Genomic DNA, 24,081 nt, shown 5'->3' on the forward strand with positions numbered 1-24,081 from the left:
TGCCTACGTGCGTATAGGAGAGAAGGTGGCAATGATGGGGAAGGGAAGAAAGAAGAGAGGAGAAACCCAGAGGACAAGAAGGAAAGTGAAGGGGGGGCTACACCGGGGGAATGGGAGGGTTTGGAAGGCGGATAGGCTAACACCAGAAGTGAGCAGAATGAGGGGGGAGAGCGAATGAGGAGGGAGACAGGTAAACGGCCGTGCCGTCCCCCTCCCCTGCTTTCCAATCTCTCTCCCCCCCTTTCTGCAGGAGAGACTCTGAGAGTCTTATGAGGCTGCAGCTCCTCCTCCTTTTCTCCCTCTCTCAGGGAGGGGAAAGGCTGTGGTGGGGGGGAGGGGGAGAGAACCAGGGCTTGTTATTGTCAATAGCACAAGAGGCTAAAGATGGCGACACTTCCGGTCACGCGGCGCTGAGGGAGGGGCGGTGTCTCTCACCGCGAGTGGGGGTTGGAGAAAAGGACTGCAACCACCGGGGGGCCGGGGGAGCTGACGAGTCACCGGTGAGGCGGCGGGAAAGGGGCGGCTAGAGCGCCCCAGACGCTCTTGCTCTTTCGCTTGCTCTCCCTCTCCCCTTCCCTGGCAGCACCCTCCTCCCCTGGCCCACCAGTAACTCCCACCCCCTCCTTAACGGTCCCGCGGAAGCTTCTCACTGCAGCGCCCTTACCGGAAGTGACTGGGCAGACACTTTTCATAGCGCCCAGATCCCGAAGCCCCCAGGTCCGCAGGACTTGAAGGGGGAGGGGGTAAGGAGAAAAGGGGAGGAGAGAAATGGAAAGGGAGAAGGAGGGGGCGGGCCTTCAAGACATCTTCTGCGCTCCTAATTGGAGCTTTCCGAACGCGGGGCGGGGCTGGGCGGAGGAGGTGGTGGGAGAAGAAGGGAAGGAGGGAAGATGATGACGGCGAGGGGCGGGGTGAGCTAGCTGGGAAAAAAGAGGAGGGAGGGAGTAAAAAGTAAGGGAATGGGAGAATGGAAACTTTGAAAGAGATAAAGAAATAAGGAGGGGTTGTAAGGCAAAGGGAGTAACTCGAAATAGAGGAAAACGTAATAATGCCATTATGCGTGCTGCTAGAGAGAAATGTCACGAAGTTAAGATAGGAAAGGAAAATAGAAGGAGCTTAGATAGGAATAAAAGGAGTTTTATTCAGTGGACCTAAAAAATGTTTCTCTTTTATGTTCAAGGACACCACTGACCCACTACCGAATAGAGCCTGAACTTTGATACATTTCCCAGTAATGTAGCTGCAAATCCTTTTACATTCCTAAAAGAATCATTTTTCTAAGATGGCTGGCCAGAGTTAAGGGTGCATTCCAAGGCCAAGAAACAGGAAGGTAACTAACCCCCTCCCACACACACACACACACACACGCTCAAGTACAAGTCAAGTACAAGTCTCAAGACCACTTCCTACCCCCCCATCAGTCATTAACCAAGTAATTTATAGACTAAACAAAGCTTCCTTCTTTCATCAAATCTCAGCGTGTACATTTTGTCTCAAAGAAGACATTTTAGTAGATCGATATTGGCAAGTCAATGTTTTCAACCAATGTGTTACATGAACTGAAGTTTTAATTTGATTACTCATTTTTGAAAAACAACCTCTAAATTTGATTAAAGTAGCAACAACAATCCTCGTAAATTCCCTGTTGGGAAGTTATTACTTGACTGGATGGCATTCTCAGGGGAGAGAACACAATGTCAAATAAAATTAAACTTGCCAACTGTTGATCATTCAAACTGCAGAAACAACCAGCATGTATTAAAAGACAATATACCAGACAATATCCAGGCCCCTGCCCTTGAGAAACCAGTGGGGAAAGACAGATTCAAAACAAATTTCTGTAACAGTACTATTACAAATGAACAAAGTGCTGTGGGAACAGAAAGATTGAAACAAGAAATTTGGAGTAGTCAGGAAGAGTTTTCACAGAGGTGACATTTATGCTGGGTCTCAAAGTGGGAGTTGCCAAAAAGACAAGAGGGGAGAGGTTTGCAAGGAACTCGGGGCAATAGAAACAACATGGGCAAAGCAGGGAGTTGTGCAAAGGCCTGGTCTGTGTATGGAAACACAGGGAAGTGCAGTGAGGCTGGAAAGAACGGTAGTTGGTAGGGAATGAAGGAAGATGAAGCTCAGAAGTGCCTGGTTACACCAAGCCAAGAATTTTGGGGTCTACCCTGTAGGCTATGGTAGACAGTGAGTGGGAAGACAAGAGAGCAAGCTGAGCTTTGAAAAGCAGAGGAGTGACAGGATTGTGGGTGAAGTAAGAGCAGCTGGAATGGTATAGTTTGAGATAGGCAAATCAGAACCCTGAGAATAAGTCAACTTCCTAACTTTGTTTAAACAAGTTCCCCCTTTTTTTTGTCTTGAAAAGTCCCTGTTTAAATGTTCTTCCTCCTGGAAAGGTACTGTGGGCAATTATCAGCTAATGTCTTTGTGCAGTTTAATGCTAGCCTGCTGAGAGCAAGGGTCTAATGGAACATAGGTCCCAAGGCTGCACAGAAGGCAGACCGAGGCTTGAAAGAGAAGATGGGAGCACTTCTATTTTGAATGCACTGTATAGTCCTTTTTGCCCAGGGAAGATGTCCTAAAACATTAAGCCCTTCCTTACTGTGTCTCACATTTCACACAATGCTGAACAACTGTGTAAATGCAGAGCAAATACTTATGGAATTGAATATTTCATTTAATGAGAATAAAATAATGCTGTGTTTTTATAAGGGAGGATTAACTGGCAAATTTTCAGGATTTAATTAGCAAGGTTATTCTAATTCATGTAGTTATATTCCTTAGAAGGATGTATGGAAGTGCTAACTATTGTTAAAATTACAAATATTAGTGCAATTGAAAGGGAATGGGCATAAAAATAAAAGAAAGCCTCTTTTGCCATACAAATATAAACGTTTATACCAACCTAAAGGAGAGTTGAATCCTGTTAATACTCAACTGCAATCTAGTAATAATAGCTCCCAATCTGACAAGGTTATCTAAGCCCTTCAGTCTTCCGAGTTACATCTTGGCTCTGAATGCACAGATCCTTGGTTCTTGAGCTCTAGCTCACTTTGAATGACTCAGTGGTCTAATGTATTAAGTTTTCCATGAAACATCCTTAAGTGAGTTCTAAGGAAAAATATATTTTTTCTTAAATAATAATTATGTTTCTTTTGATTTTGTGCTAGGTCAATCCTTACATATTTAATACATCTTAATATGTATACATAATTTTAATAATGCTTTTTTATTCAACATTTACTGTATGATGTGTGAGGACAAGAACTTTATTTCTTCTGAAACCTTCAAACTAATTTAAAATAAAGAAAAACCTCTCATGTGGCTTTGTAAAACATCTTTTACCTCAAAAATCAACTAATTGGGAATAGCTAAAACATAAACATACATTCTATACACCTGGATCATACATTGCCAACCAATGTTAAACACATTCTCAACATTAAAATACATTTTTCAAGGTTGAACCCACTGCAACCACAATAATCAAGGCGTGTAATATAGGTTACCATACAATTATAGTCATCAACAGACTAAACTAGATTGAGCACTTAACACATATTCCATATATAGAATCTTTCATCTTGTGAGTTCAACTTATACCTTAGAAACATTAATTAAACTTTACAATGCTGCCAAACGAGGTATAGTTATCATTGGCCTTGTTTTAACCAAGTAAATAAATAAATCTATAGCTATTTATAAAGGTAAATACATGCATAAAGGAAGAAATTGAAACAGAGACATAGGACTAATTTTTCTAATGTCCATTCTCCTGTTTCTGTAGGAATCTCCCTAAAAAAAGCAGAGTGTGACCTGTTTCCATTTTTTGGTCGCAGGGATTCCCCAGGGTGCCTAGTTTTAGGTCCTCTCCAGACATCTCATAGCAGGGACTTGCCAGTGGATAGACAATCCTGGAAGCCTTGTTATCCATTGACTGGAATTTTCCTTAAAAAGAGGAGATAATGCTTGCTCAGAATACCAAAGATGTCTCTGAAGCAAGCATTGCTTAAGAATGTATCAAGAAAAGAGAATATCTGAGCAAAAGGCAGTCCATTTTCTCTGTCTTCTTTGAAGGACTGTCTTTGAAGCAGGGAAATACAGGAAAGGCAAGCCAAGCAGTGCTGAGATAGTAAAATAAAGCTTATATCATAAAAAGGGCTTTGTTATGCTATCAACAGCAATAGGCTGCTATGGCAACTGAGGAGACCAAAGCTCAAGTAAAGATCCAACTACACAGTATGAATTCATCCTTTTCCCATTCTGGAGGTGATTTATAAAAGCAAGAAACTTAATATTAATAAATGCTGAAGCTAAAGCACTAAGTAAAATGTAAATAGATAACATAGATCTTATATTTGTAACAAAATTATACATCTTCCATGTAAAACTATCTCATAAACTAAAGACTTACTAGCTTAGGTACATCAACCATTTGAGGATTTCTTTCCTTGTAGCTCAGAGATTTAATCTCCTGTCTTACCTGGGACCATCTGCAAAGCACATGTAAGTACTAGAAGTTAGGGGTAAGTCATTTTCCCTGGGGGTTTCAAAGTAGAAGAGAGGACCAGCCACAGATTGTCTCCCTTTTATGCTGCCATAGCACTTGCCTATTAACAAGTTGGCCTATTTTTAACCTTCGGTCCACTTTATCAATGACTCTCAGTCCCCCCCATGCCCATCCCACCTTAATATTTGATCTTCTAACCCTTTTTAGGTTTTAATGTATTGCAATAGCTAGAAGTAAATACCTGAAACTATCAAACTGCAACCCAGTAGCCTTGACTCTTCAAGATGATTTTATAGCAATGGAGCTTACAAGAGTTGAAAGTGATTGTGAAAGACTTATGGATCACACGCCCTTTATTCAGTGTATGGATGGATGAGTAGAAAAATGGGGACAAAAAACTAAATGAAAAATAGGTTGGGAGGGGGGGTGTTTTGGGTGTTTTTCTTTACTTTTATTTTTTATTCTTATTTTCACTTTTTCTGGTACAAGGAAAATGTTAAAAAAAATAGATTGGGGTGATGAATGCACAACTATATGATGGTACTGTGAACAACTGATTGTACACTTTGGATGATTGTATGGTATGTGAATATATTGCAATAAAATTGAATTAAAAATATTTGATCTTCTAATGTCATTAGCTTTTCTTTTCTCAGGAACAGGGCCAGCTTAAGTTTAAATCCTGGGTTCCCAACTCTGATTACACATTAGGATCACTTACGCAATTTTTAAAACGACACCTTTGCCCAGGCTCGAACCTAGTCCAATTAAATCATAATTTCTGTGAGTAGGGCCTCTATTGGTGTTTTTAAGAAGCTCTCATCCAAAGTTAACAGACCACAGTTGTAGATGAACTAAATAAGCTTTGTGATTTGAATGGAGCTGATAAACCATTCTATTCCCTTGAATGCCTGAAATTCACAATTATTTATTCACTCCTTTAGTTAAAACAATTCCTCCCCTAGGAATCCACTTTTTAAATGCAAATTAGTCAGGGAGGCTTCGTTCCTAACCCTCTAAGGTGAATTCTTCTTGGGGAAAAAAGGACAATACAAAAATCACATATGTAAGGGGGTAAACAGAACTAGGAGAAGGCACTGCCATGGGGATAGGTGAAGGGAAGGTTAAGGTTACCAAATAGGGAGAAAAGATTTCTGAATATAATTGGCTGACCTCACAATATTGCCTAGAACCAATCCTGCTTTGTGAAGATTGCATATTTAAGATCTAGTCAAGTTTGATAGCTTATCCCAGCTGCTAAAATCATATTAAGAAAATGTAAATATTTTTATAAGCAAAGCAAAGAGCAAATATTTGGGGATGTAGGTTTGGAACTATCCAACTTCTGAATTATCATTCACTATATGGATGTTTCTATTGCCAAGTCATCTATTTTCCCTGATTCTATTCAATGTCCTTTCTTCCCACCAATAGCACTGTTTCTTTTGCCAATTCATTTGGTCATTGAACAAAAATGTATTGAGCAAGTACTCTGGACAAGACACCGTCCTAGATGCCATGAGGGAATACAGAACTAATACAATGTATAAGCTTTCCATTGTGGTTGATTTTATAATTTTCAAAGCACTTTCACACAAATAATCTTATTTCATCCTCATAACCACACTGAGATGGGTCAGGTGCCATCCCTATTTTACAGATGAGAAACAGGCTGAGGACCCAGGGCCTGGGGCCGCCCCCTCCTCCATTACAAGATACACTCAGCTGCCTACATGACCAGGCAACAGCAACCCCCCACCCCGGGGGGGAAGCATTAAAACTTCCCTCCCCTAATCACTGTTAGTAACCAAATCTCGCAAGAAACTCCACTGTCACAAACCTTTATAAGCCACACAATCCGCCACCCCCCACTCCTCCCTCTTTTTCATGCGGTTCACTTTCCACCACCAGCGGCAACCGTGAGAACATCTCCTGTCAGTAAGTCCCAATTAAACCCATGTCCACTTCAATGCTTGGTGTGTTCTTCAGTCTTAGGGCTGAGCTGGGTTGGAACACAATGCTCAGGGAAGGAAGTTAAAATGACTTGCCAAAGTCACAGCACACAGACTTAAATTCAGTTCTTCTCTAGCTCCAAATACAGTACTTCTCACAGTTTACAATTTAGTAAGGAGATGTGCCATAAAATAGTCCCAAGTGGTAGGTAAGTTAGGAAAAGATGTTCTGAGCCCCACTCACCAGGAGAAAAAAAGATGTGGAATAATAAAATAACTCCTTTATTGAGCTGAGTCAAATCACAATGCTTAAGGGAGACCAAGCTTGGATACAATTCAGGCCATCCCATCATCAAGCAGGGTAGGACCCAGTAGAAAGCAATATACATTCAAGGAGACAGAGGCAATTTGGTTCTAGGAAATTAGTCCATTCCCGGGCTGGACCCTCAGTCAGTGGCTGATCTTCACAGGAGGCACAAACCAGCTCCTTCTCCTGGCCAAAGCCAGGCAAACACTGAACAAACCTTGCTGAAGAACCCCTTAAGATCCAGTCACTTACCCTTGTTTGCGGGCAAGGGTACAAAGACAACCTTGCCCACAAACAGTTTTCAACTGGGCTAGTGGGTGAGGCAGACAATGGGTGAGGCAGACAATTACGGGACAGCGCTGACAACGGCTGCTATGGGAACACTGAGGGAAACCTGGCCCGGCCTAGGAAGGTGGGGTTGGGTGGAGGGAAGGTGGGGGTGGGGAGTTAAGAATAGCTTTCAGAGAAAGTAATTCAATCTAAATCCTGAGCATAATGGCAATTAGGCAGACAAGGGGAGTGGGAGGAAGCTGGGGGCACAAAGAAGGAAGACAGCACGTTTAAGTCCTTAAGGTGAGAGATAATAAGGCATAATCAGGCAATTACAAGGAGACTGGTTAGCAATGCTTGGCTACAGTCCTAATCAGAAAGTGGAAAGCTAAGCAGAGAAGTCAAGGCAGCATCCCAGTCTCATATCTAGCACAGCAATTCCTAGGCCTGCTGTTGTAGCTGTGTCTGCCTTGAGCCAGACTGGTTCAGGAATTGGATCTACAGGGTTGGACTCATCTTTGGATATAAGAACTGAGAACCATAAAGGGAGAGCGGGGATGAAGCATGGGAAATAAGACACAGGCTAACAAGATAATACGAAGCATATACCACCATATGTTTTAGAGCAGAGGTTAGCAAACTACTACCTATGGACCAAATCTGACCTATTGCCTGTTTTTGTAAATAAAGTTTTATTGGGACACAGCCATGCCCATTCATTTATATTTTTTCTAAGGCTGCTTTTTGTCTTAGTTCAGTAGTTGTGACCGAGACCATATGGCCCACAAAGCCTAAAATATTTCCTATCTAATTCATTACAGAAAAAATTTGCTGATACTTGCACCATACTATACCAATTGATAAAACAGATATATGGAGAATATTTAGTGGTGGCACAGGAACGAAAGTGATTTTAAACATGCTAAGGATTTTCTGTTCCTAGTCTCCATTCACCTTTGATGTGGATTTCAAAGGATGGCAAGAAAATATTCTTTGATGGGAGACTGGCTAAATAAATTGCAGTATAGTCACATAATGTAATACTATACCAAATTGAAAAAATGAATGAATTTCAGCTACCTGGATAAATCTCAGAAACAATGTTACATGAAAAAAGCAAATCACAGAAGAATACATACAAATTGATAACATTTTTGTGAAGCTCAAAAAATAAGGAAAACTTCAGGATGTATAATGTGGTAAAACTATTAAAATAGAAAATGGAAATAATAAACAGAAAATCCAGGATAGCCAATTAATTGCTCTGGGAGAGAGAGGGGATAAGGTTAGGGAAGGAGAATTTAGGTAGATTCAAAAACATTGGTAATGTTTTAGTTCTTAAGCTGGATGATGGGTTCATGACTGTTTGTTTTATTGTTAAGTTCCACAAATTACATGTCACACATATTCTTATGTATGTATTAAATATTACATAATAAAAAGTTTTTAAAAATTTAAAGACGGCAAATGGTGACCTGTAGAATACCACATTTGGAGCAGAGAATAACTAGCGGAGATGGCAAAGGAAACTAGCACTGATTTTTGCAACATTTAAGCATGCCTTGTGGATTTCCTGAAATTACTTGGTGGGGAGAGAGGGAAGCACCTTCCAACCTGGTAGAAAATGGACTTTCCATGGCCCACAAGATGGGGGCTTGGAGTTGTAATTTGCATATCAGAGGAAATCTGAACTTAATTTGTAGTGTCAGGATGGTGAGACCTTGAGACATCCTGTGGTGGTTTGAAGCTGTATATACCCCAGAAAAACATGTTCTTAAATTTAATCCATTCCTGTGGTTGTAAAGCCATTGTTAACTAGGATGTTTGGATGAACTTACTTTGGTTAAGAAGATGTGGCCCACCTCAGTCAAGATGGGTCTTAATCCCATTACTGGAGTCTTTTATAAGCAGAGTGAAATTCAGACACAGAAAGTCACAGGAAGTAAGAAGGTGAAATCAAGGAACCTGGAAGAGAACAGAGAGGCCAGGAAAGGCTGCCATGTGCATTGCCATGTGACAAGCTAAGGACCAAGGATCGCCAGCGGCCAGCCCCAGAATGCCACAATCTTCAAGGAGAAAGCATTGCCTTAGTGATGCCTTGAATTGAACTTTCTTCTAGCTTCAAAACCATAAGCAAATAAATTCCCACTGTTTAAGCCTGACACATTTTATTGTATTCGCTTGAGCAGCCTGTGTCGGAAATAAAGCGGTTCCTGTAAGGGAATAAACGCTCACTCGGTTTTGGAGGAGAAAAGAATTTATTTACAATCTTGCAAGATAGGGCGTCCAGCCAAACACATGGAAGACTGGCGCGCCAGAGGAAGAGAATGGCGATCTTTAAATCTCCTACTCCTAATTCGCAAGTCCCTCCCGTTTCCCCATTGACTGGGTACTAAAGAGGTTACAGCCTATCCGAGAACACTAACTAATTCATCTTTTGAGATTTTAATTTGTACAGCCAATCCCAGAGAGCCAACTAGCTCATTATTGAGATTTTGAACTGATCAGCCTATCCCCCTCAAATTTTTATTTTTTTTGCTGTGAGTTCCCGCCTCTGATATTACCTCATATCTCTTTACATTCCAGTAACTATGGTTACTTTTCCATATAAGGAGCAGGCAGATTCTCTCTTCTCTTTGTCTGGGGCTTGTTTAAACTGGTTTTGCCTCCATTTCCCTTATTCCATGCTGTCTCTATGTGAAAACTAAACTTATCCCTTTCTTACAGATTCCCTCCTCTTTTTTTTTTTTAAATCCTTTTAGTTTTTACATTTTAGATTCTCAAATTTGTTAAGGGCTTTTTTACATTTCTCATTATAGGGATTTTTCTTATTTTTGATTCTAGTGGTTTTGATGGGTTTTTGAACTAGCCTTTGAGCACACGGGATTATGTAGCACCCAGCTGTTATAAACATTTTGGCTGGAATGATAAGGAAAATTAAAATAGATGTTGCAATTCTTTTTCATTTCTCGAACCAATTTTTCAACCATTCTGTGAGTGGGTTGTTAATGCTAGAATTCTTTTCTAGTTTCTGAAATAAGGCTGTTAAGCCTTGTAGGGCTTTGGTGATAGTTTCATTAGGTGCGGTATTATTGGGGATGAATGTGTGACAATTTCCCCCAACTATAGCACAGACGCCTCCTTTTTCAGCTAGCATCATATCTAGGGCCATTCTGTTTTCCCATGCCATTCGGCTAGTGGCATTTAACTGTTCTGCTATTTCTTTAATGACATTCCTGGTATAGTTGATAAATTTTAGCTGATGATTGACATTTTCATTGATGGTGACTCACCAGAATACGGACGATTCAAATTCTGCAGCTACTTGATTTTTAGCTTTAAACTTATTAGGAACTTTCCGGGGGACCCCTATACTATCTACAAACAATTTTTTTATTGAAGGAACCGGGTACATTTTGTACATTTTTTTTTCCTTTGCCTTGGGTTGGTACTTTCTTATTACTTTCAAATGCCAGGGTAAACGAGATAGCCAATTGAACCAGAGCACAGGTTCCTCCCCACCTTTCAGGTAGTGTTGGCCAGAGGATGCCCTTCCCACAGTACCACCAGAGGTCTGCTCGGGGTATAGTTAGGCTGGAGAAGTTGCCAGTACTATCCTTGCTCACATTCCACACCTGTGTACACAAAGCCATGGTACCAAGATCCTGGAGCCCTTCTTCCCATCTGGAGAGACAGGCAGAGTGGTTTCCGGGACCAAGGTGAGACGCTGGTATGGCTTTGACACTTCCCTTCTGGACTGGAGGGAAAAGGGAGGACAACGTACTACAACTTTCACCAGGAGTAGCATTTTGAAAGAGGAGTGTTATACATTTAAACTCCTTTTCATGCTTTTTCATTTCCAAGGGGAAAGGCATAATCTGAACAGTGGGTTGTTTGGTTGCACAAGCATAACAGTCACTTCTGTTTAGACTCTGGATGGTATATTTGACCCATTTTACCCAGGCATTTGTATTTTCATAACCTGTCTCTATTTCTGTGGTTTGCTTTAAGTCTTTGGCCTTAAGTATTCTAATGACCTTGGGGTCAATTTGAACTGGAGAGTTAAATTCCAGCCAAGTTTCCCTTAATGGTTTTTCTTCCAACCTGGGTAAGACCCATTCCTCATACTGTGTGGTTCACCAAGCAGTGTTTCAAGAATAACAGGGGTTAGGTGTCTCATAAGTTATACTCTCAAATGTTCGCCCCCCCCAACAATCTTGCTTTCTATTTGAACAGTCTGCTTACATAAATGCTTATATTCCTCCCTCAGTTGTTGCTGATGTTTTAGATTTTTACAGCTCATTACTTGACAAACATCAAATTGTACAGTTTGAGACTTTAAGTCTTTGACTACACTTATAACCAGCTTAGCAGAACCTGTTACTCCTTGAATATAGAACATTATGATCAGCATAAGCAATTTCATCATTAAGCTATACATAGATCACAATGCAAACATAGGGTTTAATTCAGCCCTTTCTCCCTTCTAATATGTTCCTTTAACTGTTGCCTATTTAAAGTGATCCTTAGGGGATCTGAGGTAGGAGTCACTTTCCAGGATTCAGGTTGAGTTGCTGGATACTTATCGTCTGGTTCAGGCACTGGTCCCTTCACTCGTGTGTAATGAGTCCAGCCTCTTTCTGCCGTTCGGACTGCCGTCTCAGTTGTCAGCAAGACCTGATAGGGTCCTTCCCAGATCGGTTGAAGTTTGGATTCTTTCCACGACTGGATCAGAACCCAGCTGCCAGGCTGATGTTGATGGGCAGCAAATTCAAGAGGCGGGGTCTGAGCCAACAGTCCACGGTTCCTGAGAGATGATAAAGTAGAAGACAAGGCCAGTATATAATTCTTAAGAAAAAGATCCTTTGTGTCTAGGGAGGGGAGCTCTCCAGTCCTCCTGGGGAAAGGCAAACCAAAAACCAAAGGCCTACACCTTGTAATTGCCTAAGTACTAAATTACACATGGCTTGCACCCCTCTAATGACTCCCCTAGTGTAAAACTGCTAATACCTGCTTTAGGTACAGACACTCCTGAAGTCATGTGCATGAAGAGCAGCAAGAACTTACCAACATTTCAGGCTAGAACAATTAGACTAAAGGACAACAATAATTTACAATAACCTAAGATTAATGAACATAAAAAGGCTTACCACTCTTAAATGCTAACTTAAAATTCAGTTTTTAGTACACCTAGTTTAGTGATGCTTGAATATACGTGATTCACATATATGCATACCCTGAACATACACACAAGTTTTGCTGTTAGATGAGTAAAAACCCACTCTCCAGGGAGAGGAGGACAAGCCTTGGTGTGTAGTATTTGACAATATATGTGGTGTCTTTATTCCTATTAGACTTAATGTTAAGATAGCAACCTGGCATTACCAAATGGAGACCTGGGAAGAGATATGAACCATTCACTGTTCTAAGTTTGTTTAATTCAGCTTTAGTGAACCTTAAACCCTTTTATAGGAACATTTACTTGCACTTTGAGTATGGACCTTTTGCTTTTGCCCAAAATATATCAGAAAAATTATTCTGCTTTTTACAAGAATACACAGTCTCATATATCTGGAATACAGACACATATAACTTATATACACACTCATAACCATACAAAACAGACATACATTCCCATTTACAAGCATGTATAGCCAATACACTACTGTTACACATACATAGAAAACTTTTACACAGTTTTTCTCACTTTTTTTTTCATTTTTCACACTATTGTGAAACTGCACACAATTGCCCAGCTTTAGAGTACACACAAACTAGTATACGCTATAAAGACACAAAGAAATAGCTTCAGTTTACTATAGATGAGTACACAGTAAATTTTTGCCAAGTTTTAAATTACACACTGACAATCTTTCACAGTTTGAAAGACTCCTACGTAATTATATTACATGCTTTTATTACATACAAATACAACTATCCCACATTCCTGTGTAAACATACAACTTAAACTCCCATTAGATTCATGAAGTTTTAACTCTCAGAATGCATCCAAATACAGTCCTAAAAAATGTGCATATAACTTCCTGTATACCCTGATACACACATTAAGGGACTTTAAATGTAGCTTCCGCATGCCTTAGACTTAATTACACAGCACACTAAAATATGTAAATGTATTTATTAATACCTGTTTAGCCCCACATAAGTATATGAATAGAGAATCACACAAACCCCATGCTACAAATTTCCTTCCTCTTTTTTTTTTTTTTTTTTTTTTTTTAAACTGCTCCAATTACTTCTCTATCTCACTTTTGTCTGTTTCCTCCCTGGCTTGTTGACTCTCTGAATATTTCCTCTAATGGCTTATTCAGCCATTCATCGATTTTTGGATCTTCTCTGAATATTAGGCTAAAATTCCTTTATATAGCTAACCTTTTAAAGTCTGAGTTATTAACAGAATGACATTGTATTCTTGGGGCTTGAGGGAGTGGGAGTCCAACCCTTTTTAGAGGCTTTTGTGGCAGCCCTTTTCTTTTCAAAGTCTGGGGTGATGTTGGGGAGATTACCTTTTTGGCCCCACCCTTCTTAAACATCAGGGTGCCACCCAGACTCTGCCTCTTCGGGGTAAAGGCTCTACCTTCTCTGAACAGTGGGGTGGCAGCCAGGCTTTTCCCATTCCCCTGGGAATGTGCTCCACCCTCTGGGTCCTGAGGCGGCAAAACTTTTCCAGAGCATTGAGGCGGAAGGCCCACCCTCAACCCCCAGGGCAAACTCACCCTTTTCATGCATGTGGGCCACTCCACTCTCCCAGCCTGAGACCACTTGACTTCAGACCTCAACTTTCATCGTTCTTTGGGGATATGGGTACAGCCAATTTTATTTTAGGTGGATGCAGTCTCTCTCTTTCTCTCATAGCCGCCCTCTTTCCCATTTCCCTTTCTTCTCCCAAGAAAGGGATATTTACATAAACCAGAGTTTAAGAATCAAGTTAATTGTTATTCAGCTAGCCTTGCTAGGCTTTTTATTAATGATTCTTACCTTCCTTTCTTTAAGAGCCTTTAGAAACGGAAATTTTTGGAAATCTCTCCTTTTTTTTTTTTTTTTTTTTTCTTAACTTTTGGTGGGTTGTAATTACTGGAGCAGTCAGCATTAACTGGCTCTCCAATTGCCTGGGGGCATAGACTGCTTCCACCAAAACCTCAGGCTTTAATGGTTCCCGCCCCAGTGGGGGAGGGGAAACCATAAGGTGGGGGAATGCTTATCCCAGGTTTTAGTTTCTTTTTTCCCTGCAGCCAGCACATGGCACAGTTCAATTCTGCCTTGGAAAAAGGTTTATTTTTATTAACATGACACACGAGGTCAGCACAAAGCCAACTCTTATCTGCCTTATATTTTGGCCAGAATATATTTGGCAGCAAAATGCCTTTTTTTTTTTTTTTTTTTGTCTAAACATAACAATAATATTTGATCATTTTCTTTTACCCTTTCTCTTGGTCCAATTACTTTTAGCCCAATGTTTTAACATGTTTCCCAATGGATTATTTAGAGGAATGTTCCCCGGGGACCCTAAAGGTACCCCCTTCCCTTTATTCCCGGCCGGCTGACTGCCTCTATTCCCCATTCTGAGTCTTGCCTGAGCATCTTTCCCTTAGGATCAGCTCTAGGCTCATCAGAATGTCCCCATTCTGAGTCTTGTTTGGGCATCTTTCCCTCAGGATCAGCCCCAGACTCTCAGAATGCTTTAACCACCAAGGTAATATAATATTTCTTTCCTTACCTTGGTCCGTGCACGGAGTTGCCTGGTTAACCAGAGGCAGGCCTTTTCTTTTCCCCCTTTTCTCATCCACAACCGGCAGATCCAAGCATCTGGTCTCGGGCCCTTTAGCTGCCGGAGATGGGCCCCCAATGGCGGAGTCCGAGACCGCTCAATCAGCGGGGCGCGCCTTCCCTTTGTCCACCTCGGGGGTCCCCCTCCGAAGCTTCGGATCCCGGACGAGCCCCCAAGTTGTCGGAAATAAAGTGGTTCCTGTAAGGGAATAAACGCTCACTCGGTTTTGGAGGAGAAAAGAATTTATTTACAATCTTGCAAGATAGGGCGTCCAGCCAAACACATGGAAGACTGGCGCGCCAGAGGAAGAGAATGGCGATCTTTAAATCTCCTACTCCTAATTCGCAAGTCCCTTCCCTGTTTCCCCATTGACTGGGTACTAAAGAGGTTACAGCCTATCCGAGAACACTAACTAATTCATCTTTTGAGATTTTAATTTGTACAGCCAATCCCAGAGAGCCAACTAGCTCATTATTGAGATTTTGAACTGATCAGCCTATCCCCCTCAAATTTTTATTTTTTTTGCTGTGAGTTCCCGCCTCTGATATTACCTCATATCTCTTTACATTCCAGTAACTATGGTTACTTTTCCATATAAGGAGCAGGCAGATTCTCTCTTCTCTTTGTCTGGGGCTTGTTTAAACTGGTTTTGCCTCCATTTCCCTTATTCCATGCTGTCTCTATGTGAAAACTAAACTTATCCCTTTCTTACAGCCTGGAAAACTAGAACACCTTCCAGTTACTTGGGAAAGGGAACAGCATATGCAAAGATGTGGAGGTACGAGAAAGATCATGGCCCATTCAAGCAAATGCAAGTATTACCATGCTGTGTAACTGATGTGCAGTAGGCCTGTAGGGGGAACTGTAGGAGATGAAGACATAGAGGCAGGCAGGGTTCAGATCATGGAAAACATTGTATGCCATGCTCCAGAGTTTGGATTTTATCCAGTAGGTCATGGGTAATTACTGGAGGGCTTTAAGCAGGGAAAGGAATAATATGAACAGATGTGAATTTAGAAAGACCACTCAAATGTGATTCAAATGTCCAGGCCTCAATGGTCTTTGACTAAAAAATAAGGTGACATCTCCTCTTACTCCTTGCTCCTCTCCACTAAACCCATTCCCCAAAGGCAACCTCAGTTAACAATTTGCTGATTACAGATCTTTTTCTACATCTTTTGCCAACACGCAGAGTTGTTTCTTTATTTTAAAAACATGTATCATAATACTGTATATAATTGTTCTGTAACCTTTATTTATTTTTTGCTTAATATTTTATTATGGACATCTTTCCTTGTCCATATACATAGATCTACTTCACTCTTTTTAGGGCTGTATAGTATACTATATATAGTTGTACATATTCCTGTCATTTTTTAAAAATATTAATTATCACACTTTATTGTTTCTTTTTCCCCTTTCCTTACTTTTGCTGGACTGACTGAATTTCCTTTGTTCCTTTTTCAACCATTAGTGATTGGAAAGTTTAACACAATAGTTCTATTCTATTAATGGTTATCTTTCAGTTTTGTTACAAATAATACACACATATATTTTCGTATTTGAAAAAAAGAGTATAGAAAAATATAGGATTCAAGAGTAAAAATATCCATTCACTGTTAAGTTGGGTGTCTGGTCTTCCTCAGAATTTATGTACATATACAAATAGGAAGTTTTGGTATTTTTATGTGGGTTTTTTGTTGTTGTTATAAAACGATGTTTTTATTTTCAGTCATGAATCCACCAATTTTAAGTTTGTACAGCGTGGTCTTCACCCATTCTCCACCCTGAGAAGTTTGAGAAGTTTGGGAGTGGTGGTGGGTGGTGACTTGTTATCCTAGCTCTTGGGATTCCAATTCACTGTCCTGTTCCTGGCTCTATGCCACACCTTCTTCCCCCAGCCCCCGAGTGCACCTTCAGGAAGGGCATGGGGTAAATGCAGGTGTTCGCAATGGGCATTTGGACTTTTAATTTTCCTGCCTGCTCTATTACAAGAATTTAAAACCTTAAGTAAATTTAACTATAAGTAATCGATAGCTTGGAAATAGTAATGAAACGAAAGGATACAAAAAGATTCAAATTAGCTTTCCTTTGGAGAAAAAAAAATCTCAAGAGCCTAATGGAAGGTACCTGGAAAGAGGATTTACAACAGACTCCTCATCTGTAACCCAGATACAACATTTTTATACTTCTCTATCAGGTTTTCATCAAGTGAAAGGAAGAGGGGAGAGAGGTACCAAGTTTCTTTTAATACTGGAATCCCAGGCCCCTGGAAACCTCTCTTTTTTTTTTTTTTTTAGCTTTGGTATTTTTAAGCATAAATGATATCATACTATACATATATATCTACAATTTTCCTTTTTCACTTTATGTATATTGGAGATCTTTCCAAGACAGTACATGGAGATCTATCTCATTCTTGTTAAGATTTGCATTCTATTTCATAGTAAATACATACCACATGTTATTTAACTATTCTTCTATCTTGGACATTTGGTTGTTTTCCTTTTTTGCTACTACCAGCATGCTGCAATGAACATGCTATAAAAAATCTCTGTGCACGTGTGAAAGTATTACTGAGGATTTATTTGAAGAAGTGGAATTGGGTCAAGGGGAAGGTATATTTAAAATGTTGATAGATTGCCATTATTATCCTTCAGAAATAACTCCCAACTTCAGAATGACTGTTGACTGCCCCACATCCTTAGCAACACTAAATATTATCAAACTTTAAAAGTTTTGCCAAAATAGTATATGAATTCATTCTCATTGTAAAACAACAACAACAATAAAGCAAAAGCAGAAGACCATCCCTTAATCCCAATTCTCTATGGAGGAATTTATTTTTATTTTTATTAATTTTTTATTGTTTAATTCTGCCTTGATCTTCTTAACAATAATTTCTTAATTTCCTCAAGCTTTCTAGACATACTGTTAATGATTATTTAGACTTAACTCTAGGTTTTACTAGTTGATTTACTCACCATTGTCTTCTGGGCTCTCCTCATCATCACTCATATTCTCTGATCCAGATGATTGTGACATCCTTTGTCTTTGGGGCTGTTTAAAAAACAGAGAAGTCACTTTTAAAGCAGTCTTCTCCCATATGGTGTTATGGGTTCATTGACTATGGTTTCTCAGCCAATTTTATCCTACTTGTTTCATATCTTCAAGACAGTCCTCAACATTTTAGTTTACTAATCAACACCCTTCTCTGTTATCACTTGTAGTTAGTTACTGCTTTATTTTTATATTTTTCTTCTTTCATTTAAATATAATTTTAAGAGGAAAACACGTTTGTTCAGACTAACATCTTAAACTGAAAGTCTGACATTTCCTTTTAATTCCCAAATTACAATGGCTTGAGCCCCCAAGAGCTTGAATGCCAAAATTAGACTCCCCTCAAAACTATTTCTGAGGGTTCTCCAAAGTAGATCTCACATGTGATCGGAACCAGATAGCTAATTTTCTTCAATTTTGGCCTCCTCCTCAGGTTTCAGTGCTGTTGTCTCTGCTCTTGAGGGACCTCCTGTGATCACTGCTTTATGGATAGAGCTTTCTCCACAAATGACAAGGACTATAATGGACTTTTCCCTAAGTTCTCCACATCGCAGATGAATAAAGACTATCTTTTAATGTATTTCTACTAAACATTTGGGAATGTCATAAGGAAGTACAACATAAAGAATAACTTTAAAATATCTCAAGATATGGCTTCGCTGAAAGTCACTAGGCCCAAGTCCAGACCCACCTTCACTTGGTTCCTAAAGGGTACCTTCCCAGTCTCTCACAATCTCAAAGGGGCCGGTTTAGCTCACCGTCACAGGAGGACTATCAGGACTTCTTTGTTGTTGATCTGTCAAATTTTGATCTTTCAAAACCTGAGGGATTGGTACGCTAACAACTTGAGCCCGCTCTTCAATCTAAGTTCTCCCCACCGAGGCTCCATTTCCCGTGCATTTAACGGTTTTCTAAGATGATTGACAGTAGATCTGACCAATCACTTCAGGGGAAACCCCACTCGACTAACAGGGGCCTAATTGGCGCCAAATACAAAAAAAAAAAAAAAGACCTCAAAACGATCTGATACGGCTACATTTCCAAAGTCTGGGTTATTTTCTCTTTGATAATACCACCTATGGGACATCGGCAGGCCAGCCTAAGTTGTTCTGTGCCAAGACTAGCCTAGTTTCTTTTCACAGGTATGTTTCCTGTAGTCCTCTCTGTCTCATCTCATCATCTTATGCCACCAATTGCTTGAACAATAACATACTTAACTCCATTGGACAAGCAGTAATATACAGGCATAGATCTACCTAAATAGGTATGGGAAAAATAATAACCATTTCTCCCCCAAAATCAACAGTCTTCAGAGACATAGGCTACCGTCTGACCATTTAAATTCTCAGTCCAACATATTTACAGTCATTACTTCATTCAACTAGGTTGGATGTGATACTGCGTGTTGCATTTACATTATAAAATGGCTTGTACAGAATTCATTTTTTCCAGAACAAAGGGATAGTTTGCTCCAAATTTAAGTTGCAGTCTCACTTAAGAGGCAGAAATATTTTTTAAAAATCTATTTAGTTCAGCATAGGAGTGTGATATAAAAATAATCATAATAAAGAGCAACGGCACTCATAAAAATCAATCAAGGTGCTACCCATCTTTTTGTAAATATCTCAGAAGACAAAAAAATAAAAAGACCTTGCAATTAATAAGATAGTATATGTCCCTGATCCATTTGTAAAGAGGCAAATTCAATTTTTCATTACAACTTATGACCCCAAGCTAATAGAGTTTATGAATGGACTTGTATCGACTTGCAACTTTTAATTTTTATTTAGATTTTAAAAATTTACTTATTTTTATTTTGAAATAATTGTAGATTCACATGCAGTTGTAAGAAATAATACAAGGAGCTCTCTTACACCCTCTAGCCAGTTTCCCACAATGGTGACATCTTGCAAAACTATGGTACAATATCACAATCAGGATATTGGCATTGACGCCATTAAGATACAGCACAGTTCCATCAACGCAAGAATCCCTCTTGACGTCCTTTTAGATTTTTTATTTTTGCTTATGTTGTTTAATTTCATATAGTACTTGCTTTCCATAATATTTGTTTTGGTGGTGTATTCTCTGCTTACAATAAGAGATTCTGTAAAAATGGGCATACAGTAATTTTTTCATGAAGAGCATTGTCCACTATAATGCTTGGTATGCCCTTTATGAGGGTCCATGGAGGAAGTTTCTCTCAGACATCTTTTCTATACATCAGTATATTTATTTCCTATAAAAATTACTACTTGTAACTATTTGTTTCCTTTGTTGCTTTGGCCACTAGGAAACTCCGAATCACACATGCTTCTCTTCTTCAGTTCTGAATAGATTTTTTATTTAGTATTTTCAATTAGAGAAGTTGTAGGTTTTTCAGAATAATCATGTAAAAAATACAGCATACCTATATAAAGCCCTATTATTAACACTTTGCATTAGTGTGGTACCTTTGCTATAATTGATGAAAGAATATTACAATTGTACTCTTAACTATAGTCCATAGTTTACATTAGGGTATATTTTTCCCATATCCCACCCTATTATTAACACCTTGCATTAGTGTGGTACATTTGTTATAATTTATGAAAGAACATTCTTATAATTATTGTTCTGGTTTGCTAAAGCTGCTGGAATGTAAAATACCAGAAATGGGTTGACTTTTTCAATGGGGATTCATTAGGTTGCAAATTTAAAGTTCTAAGGCCTTGAAAATATCCAAATTAAGGAATCAAGAGGGAGATACCTTCTTTGAGGAAAGGCCAATGGCATCCGGGGTTCCTCTGTCACATGGGAAGACACATGGCGACGTCTGCTGGTCCTCCTTCTCCTGGGTTCTGGTTTCAAAATTGCTTTCTCCCAGGGTGTTTTCTTTCTAAGCATCTCTGGGCTCTCTCCAAACTGTCTCTGCCTTTTATCCTGTCATGGAGGACTCCAGCAAGAACATTAAGACCCACCTTGAATGGGCTGGGTCACATCTCAATGGAAACAACCTAATCAAAAGGTCCCACTCACAATAGGTCTGCCCCCACAAGATTGGATTAAAAGAACATAGGCTTTTCTGGAGTACATAATAGATTCAAGCCAGCATAATCTTACTATTAACTATAGTCCATCGTTTTCAATAGGGTTCACTGTGTTGTACGGGCCTATGTTTTAACTTTTAATTTTTATTCTAGTAACATATATGACCTAAAATTTCCCCTTTTAACCACATTCACATATATAATTCAGTGCTGTTAATTACACTCACAATGTTGTGCTACCATCACCACCTGCCATTTCTAAAATTTTACAATCAACCCAAATAGAAATTCTGTACAAATACATATTATAGCCACATCCATCTTCCTCCTGCCCCCTCCTTCTTGAACCTCTAGCAACTACCTTTCCATGCTTCATTTTTATAATTTTGTCATTTCAAGAATGTTACTTAAATGTGTAAACTTTTGGGGTTGCTTTTTTCACTGAGCATAAATCTTCAGAAATTCATTCAAGATGTTGTGTGCATCAATAGTTTGTCCCTACTTTTTGCAAAGTAATATTCCATGATATGTATGTACAGTTGGTTTATCCAATTGCTTATTGAAGGACATCTAAGCTGATTTCAGTTTTTGGCTATAAACACATAAAGCTGCTATGAACATTTGAGTACAGATTTTTATGTGAGCATAGTTTTCATTTCTTTGGGATAAATTCCCAGGACAGCATGGTAATGGCATGTTCACTTTTTAAAGAAACTGCCATATTCCTTTCCAGAGTGGCTGTACCACTTTATGGTCCCACCTTCAATGTATGAGTTGATACAGTTTTTCTGCACCCTATCCAGCATTTGGTGTTTGAGCCACAATTTTTATATTTTAGCCATTCTGATAGGTATGTAGTGCCAAATGTTGGAAATTTTCAGTGAAACTCAAGTACCCTTTTCACCCTGCCCTCTCTTTCCTGGGCTTTTATAGCAAAAATGTTAGATCTTTTGTTATGGTCCCATGGGTCCCAGAGTTCTTTCCATGTTTGCTTGTTTGTTTGTTGAGTCTTTTCTCTCTCTTGTTCAGACTGGGTAATTTCTATTGTTCTATCTTCAAGTTCAAAGGTTCTTTTTTCTGACTTTTTCATTCTGTTTTTTAACCCAGTCTTCTCAGTTTTCTTTTTAATTTTCAGTTACTATATTTTTAATTTATATTTCATCTTCTTTATATCTTTTATTTCATTGCTGAGATTTTCTGTTTTTTCATTTGTTTCAAGAGTGTTGTATTTGTTTGTCAAAGGGGCTCCTTGTTACTGCTTGCCACATGGCCCACTCTGCACTCCTGGAGAGGGGTGGTGCTGCACTCCTGGAGAGGGGTGGTGCTGAAAGTCTTAAGTAATTTTCAACTAGGCCTCCTCTGACACCACCTCAGCAGGGAGGCAGAGGGGCACTTTGTTACTGCCAGGCTCCCTACATGGTCTCCACTTCCACTCCAGGGTGAGGAAGTGGCTCATTATAGCCCAGCAAGAGTAAAGTTGAGGCTCTCCATTCAGCCTTTGCTGGTATGGGTGAGGGTAGGGCCACAAATTTTTCTGTGCTGTTTTGGCTAGAGTAGCTCAATTATTTAAAAGTTTTCTTCTTGCTAGGTTATTCTTTTCCTGGTTCTTTGTTTAGAGAGAGCAGGCTTTTGTCAAGGCTTTTTTTTTTTTTTAAATATGTGCCTGTTGGTGTTTCCTGGTTGTCGGCTTCTTCAGCAACAAGTCTGGGATATATGAGACAAAAAAAAAAAAAAAAACCCAGGAACTCACTACCATGTCTGTCGTCCCTTCATTCCAAGATCTTTATCCAGTCTGTCTTCTTATGTTTATTTTATATACAATGTCCATGGTTTTTAGCCCTACTTAGCAGGGTAAATAGGGAAATTATGTCTATTCCATCTTCCTGGAAGCGAAAGCCCAACATTCAACTTTTAAATGGCAGTTTTCCCAGCTTGTACCCTCCTTAAGGACATTCTGTTACACCAGGGCATCCAACAGATCAAGTTAACAGGAGGCAGGGAGACTAGATGGGAGACTCAATTAATTTTTATTGACTAAATATAGGCCAGAAATGATAAGGGCCTGAACCAAGGCAGTGGTAGCTTGAACTGAGAAGGAAAGGACTTAAAAGTTAAAAGATAGAATCTATAAGAGTTACTGACTTTAAAATTTCTGGCTTGGCTGACTGTGTATGTTTTGAGCATGTTTATAAACTGAAAGAAAAGATCCAACAGAGATGGAGTGGTTGGAGATAGAAGAGGAAGTCATTGGTAATGCCAGATGATAAAAGGTGATGGGGGAGTCTCGAGAGAGCGAGCTAGCAGGCGGCAGCTTGGCTGCAGGAGCAACTTGTTTCTTCAAGCTCATCTGGCAGTGATTCTGATAGTGAAGTTGACAAAAAGTTAAAGAGGAAAAAGCAAGTTACTCCAGAAAAACCTGTAAAGAAGCAAAAGACTGGGGAAACCTCAAGAGCACTATCATCTTCCAAGCAGAGCAGCAGCAGCAGAGATGATAACATGTTTCAGATTGGAAAAATGAGGTATGTCAGTGTTCGGGACTTTAAAGGGAAAGTCCTAATTGACATTAGAGAATATTGGATGGATCCAGAAGGTGAAATGAAACCAGGAAGAAAAGGTATTTCCTTAAATCCCGAGCAATGGAGCCAGCTGAAGGAACAGATTTCTGATATTGATGATGCAGTAAGAAAACTGTAAAATCAGAGCCATATAAAACCTGTACTGTTCTAGTTGTTTTAATCTGTCTTTTTACATTGGCTTTTGTTTTCTAAACGTTGTTTTCCAAGCTAATGTATATTTGGATTGCAGAACAATTTGTAAGGTGAATACTTTTTTTTTAATGTGCATTATTAAAAATGTTCTGAGTGAAGCTAATTGTCAGCTTTATTAAGGAGGATTGCTTCGTGCCCACCACCTAGTGTAAAATAAAATCAAGTAATACAATCTTAATGGTTGTGGCCTTTTTTGATCAGAAGAGGTGATACTGTTTGAGGCCAAAAAGAACAGTTTATAGACCTTTCAGTTTCAACATTAAGAAGGATTTGCATAGCACTGAATTTATTCTTGATTTGTGAAAATCAATAGTTGATCTGTTGTCTTCCAACCAAATGTCTAGACTTGTTTGACTTTTCCACCCCAATGATATTTCACTTGCCCTTTTT

At 39.5% G+C, this 24,081-nt stretch overlaps 2 protein-coding genes and 1 long non-coding RNA gene across 4 annotated transcripts in view; 2 read left to right on the top strand and 1 right to left on the bottom strand.

The window, feature by feature from the left end:
- CUL4B (cullin 4B) overlaps positions 1 to 786 on the bottom strand; it is a 67,836-nt gene extending 67,050 nt beyond the window's left edge. For both annotated transcript variants that reach the window (XM_037821716.1, XM_037821715.1), the window contains exon 1: positions 665 to 786. In XM_037821716.1, coding sequence (XP_037677644.1) covers positions 665 to 692 — 28 coding nt within the window. In that variant the 5' untranslated portion in view covers positions 693 to 786. The remainder of the gene's footprint in view (positions 1 to 664) is intronic.
- Positions 547 to 4,930, top strand: LOC119522969. The gene is made up of 4 exons (XR_005214572.1): positions 547 to 743; positions 1,181 to 1,330; positions 4,464 to 4,512; positions 4,724 to 4,930. It is a non-coding gene; the product is annotated as an uncharacterized LOC119522969 (long non-coding RNA).
- A 10,807-nt stretch (positions 4,931 to 15,737) lies between these two features.
- Positions 15,738 to 23,869, top strand: LOC119522377 (activated RNA polymerase II transcriptional coactivator p15-like). The gene is made up of 2 exons (XM_037820892.1): positions 15,738 to 15,782; positions 23,246 to 23,869. The coding sequence occupies exons 1-2, from the start codon at positions 15,738 to 15,740 to the stop codon at positions 23,615 to 23,617; spliced, it is 417 nt and encodes a 138-aa protein (XP_037676820.1). The 3' UTR covers positions 23,618 to 23,869.
- Positions 23,870 to 24,081: the final 212 nt, after the last annotated feature.

Source organism: Choloepus didactylus, chromosome X (genome assembly GCF_015220235.1).
Source record: "Choloepus didactylus isolate mChoDid1 chromosome X, mChoDid1.pri, whole genome shotgun sequence".
NCBI lineage: Eukaryota > Metazoa > Chordata > Mammalia > Pilosa > Megalonychidae > Choloepus > Choloepus didactylus.

Bases quoted from the DNA above. Each gene is read 5' to 3' on its own strand.
- LOC119522377 (XM_037820892.1), top strand. From the start codon at position 15,738: ATGGAAAACATTGTATGCCATGCTCCAGAGTTTGGATTTTATCCA. The intron at 15,783-23,245 runs GTAGGTCATGGG...GCTTGGCTGCAG, and splicing joins CAGAGTTTGGATTTTATCCA to GAGCAACTTGTTTCTTCAAG.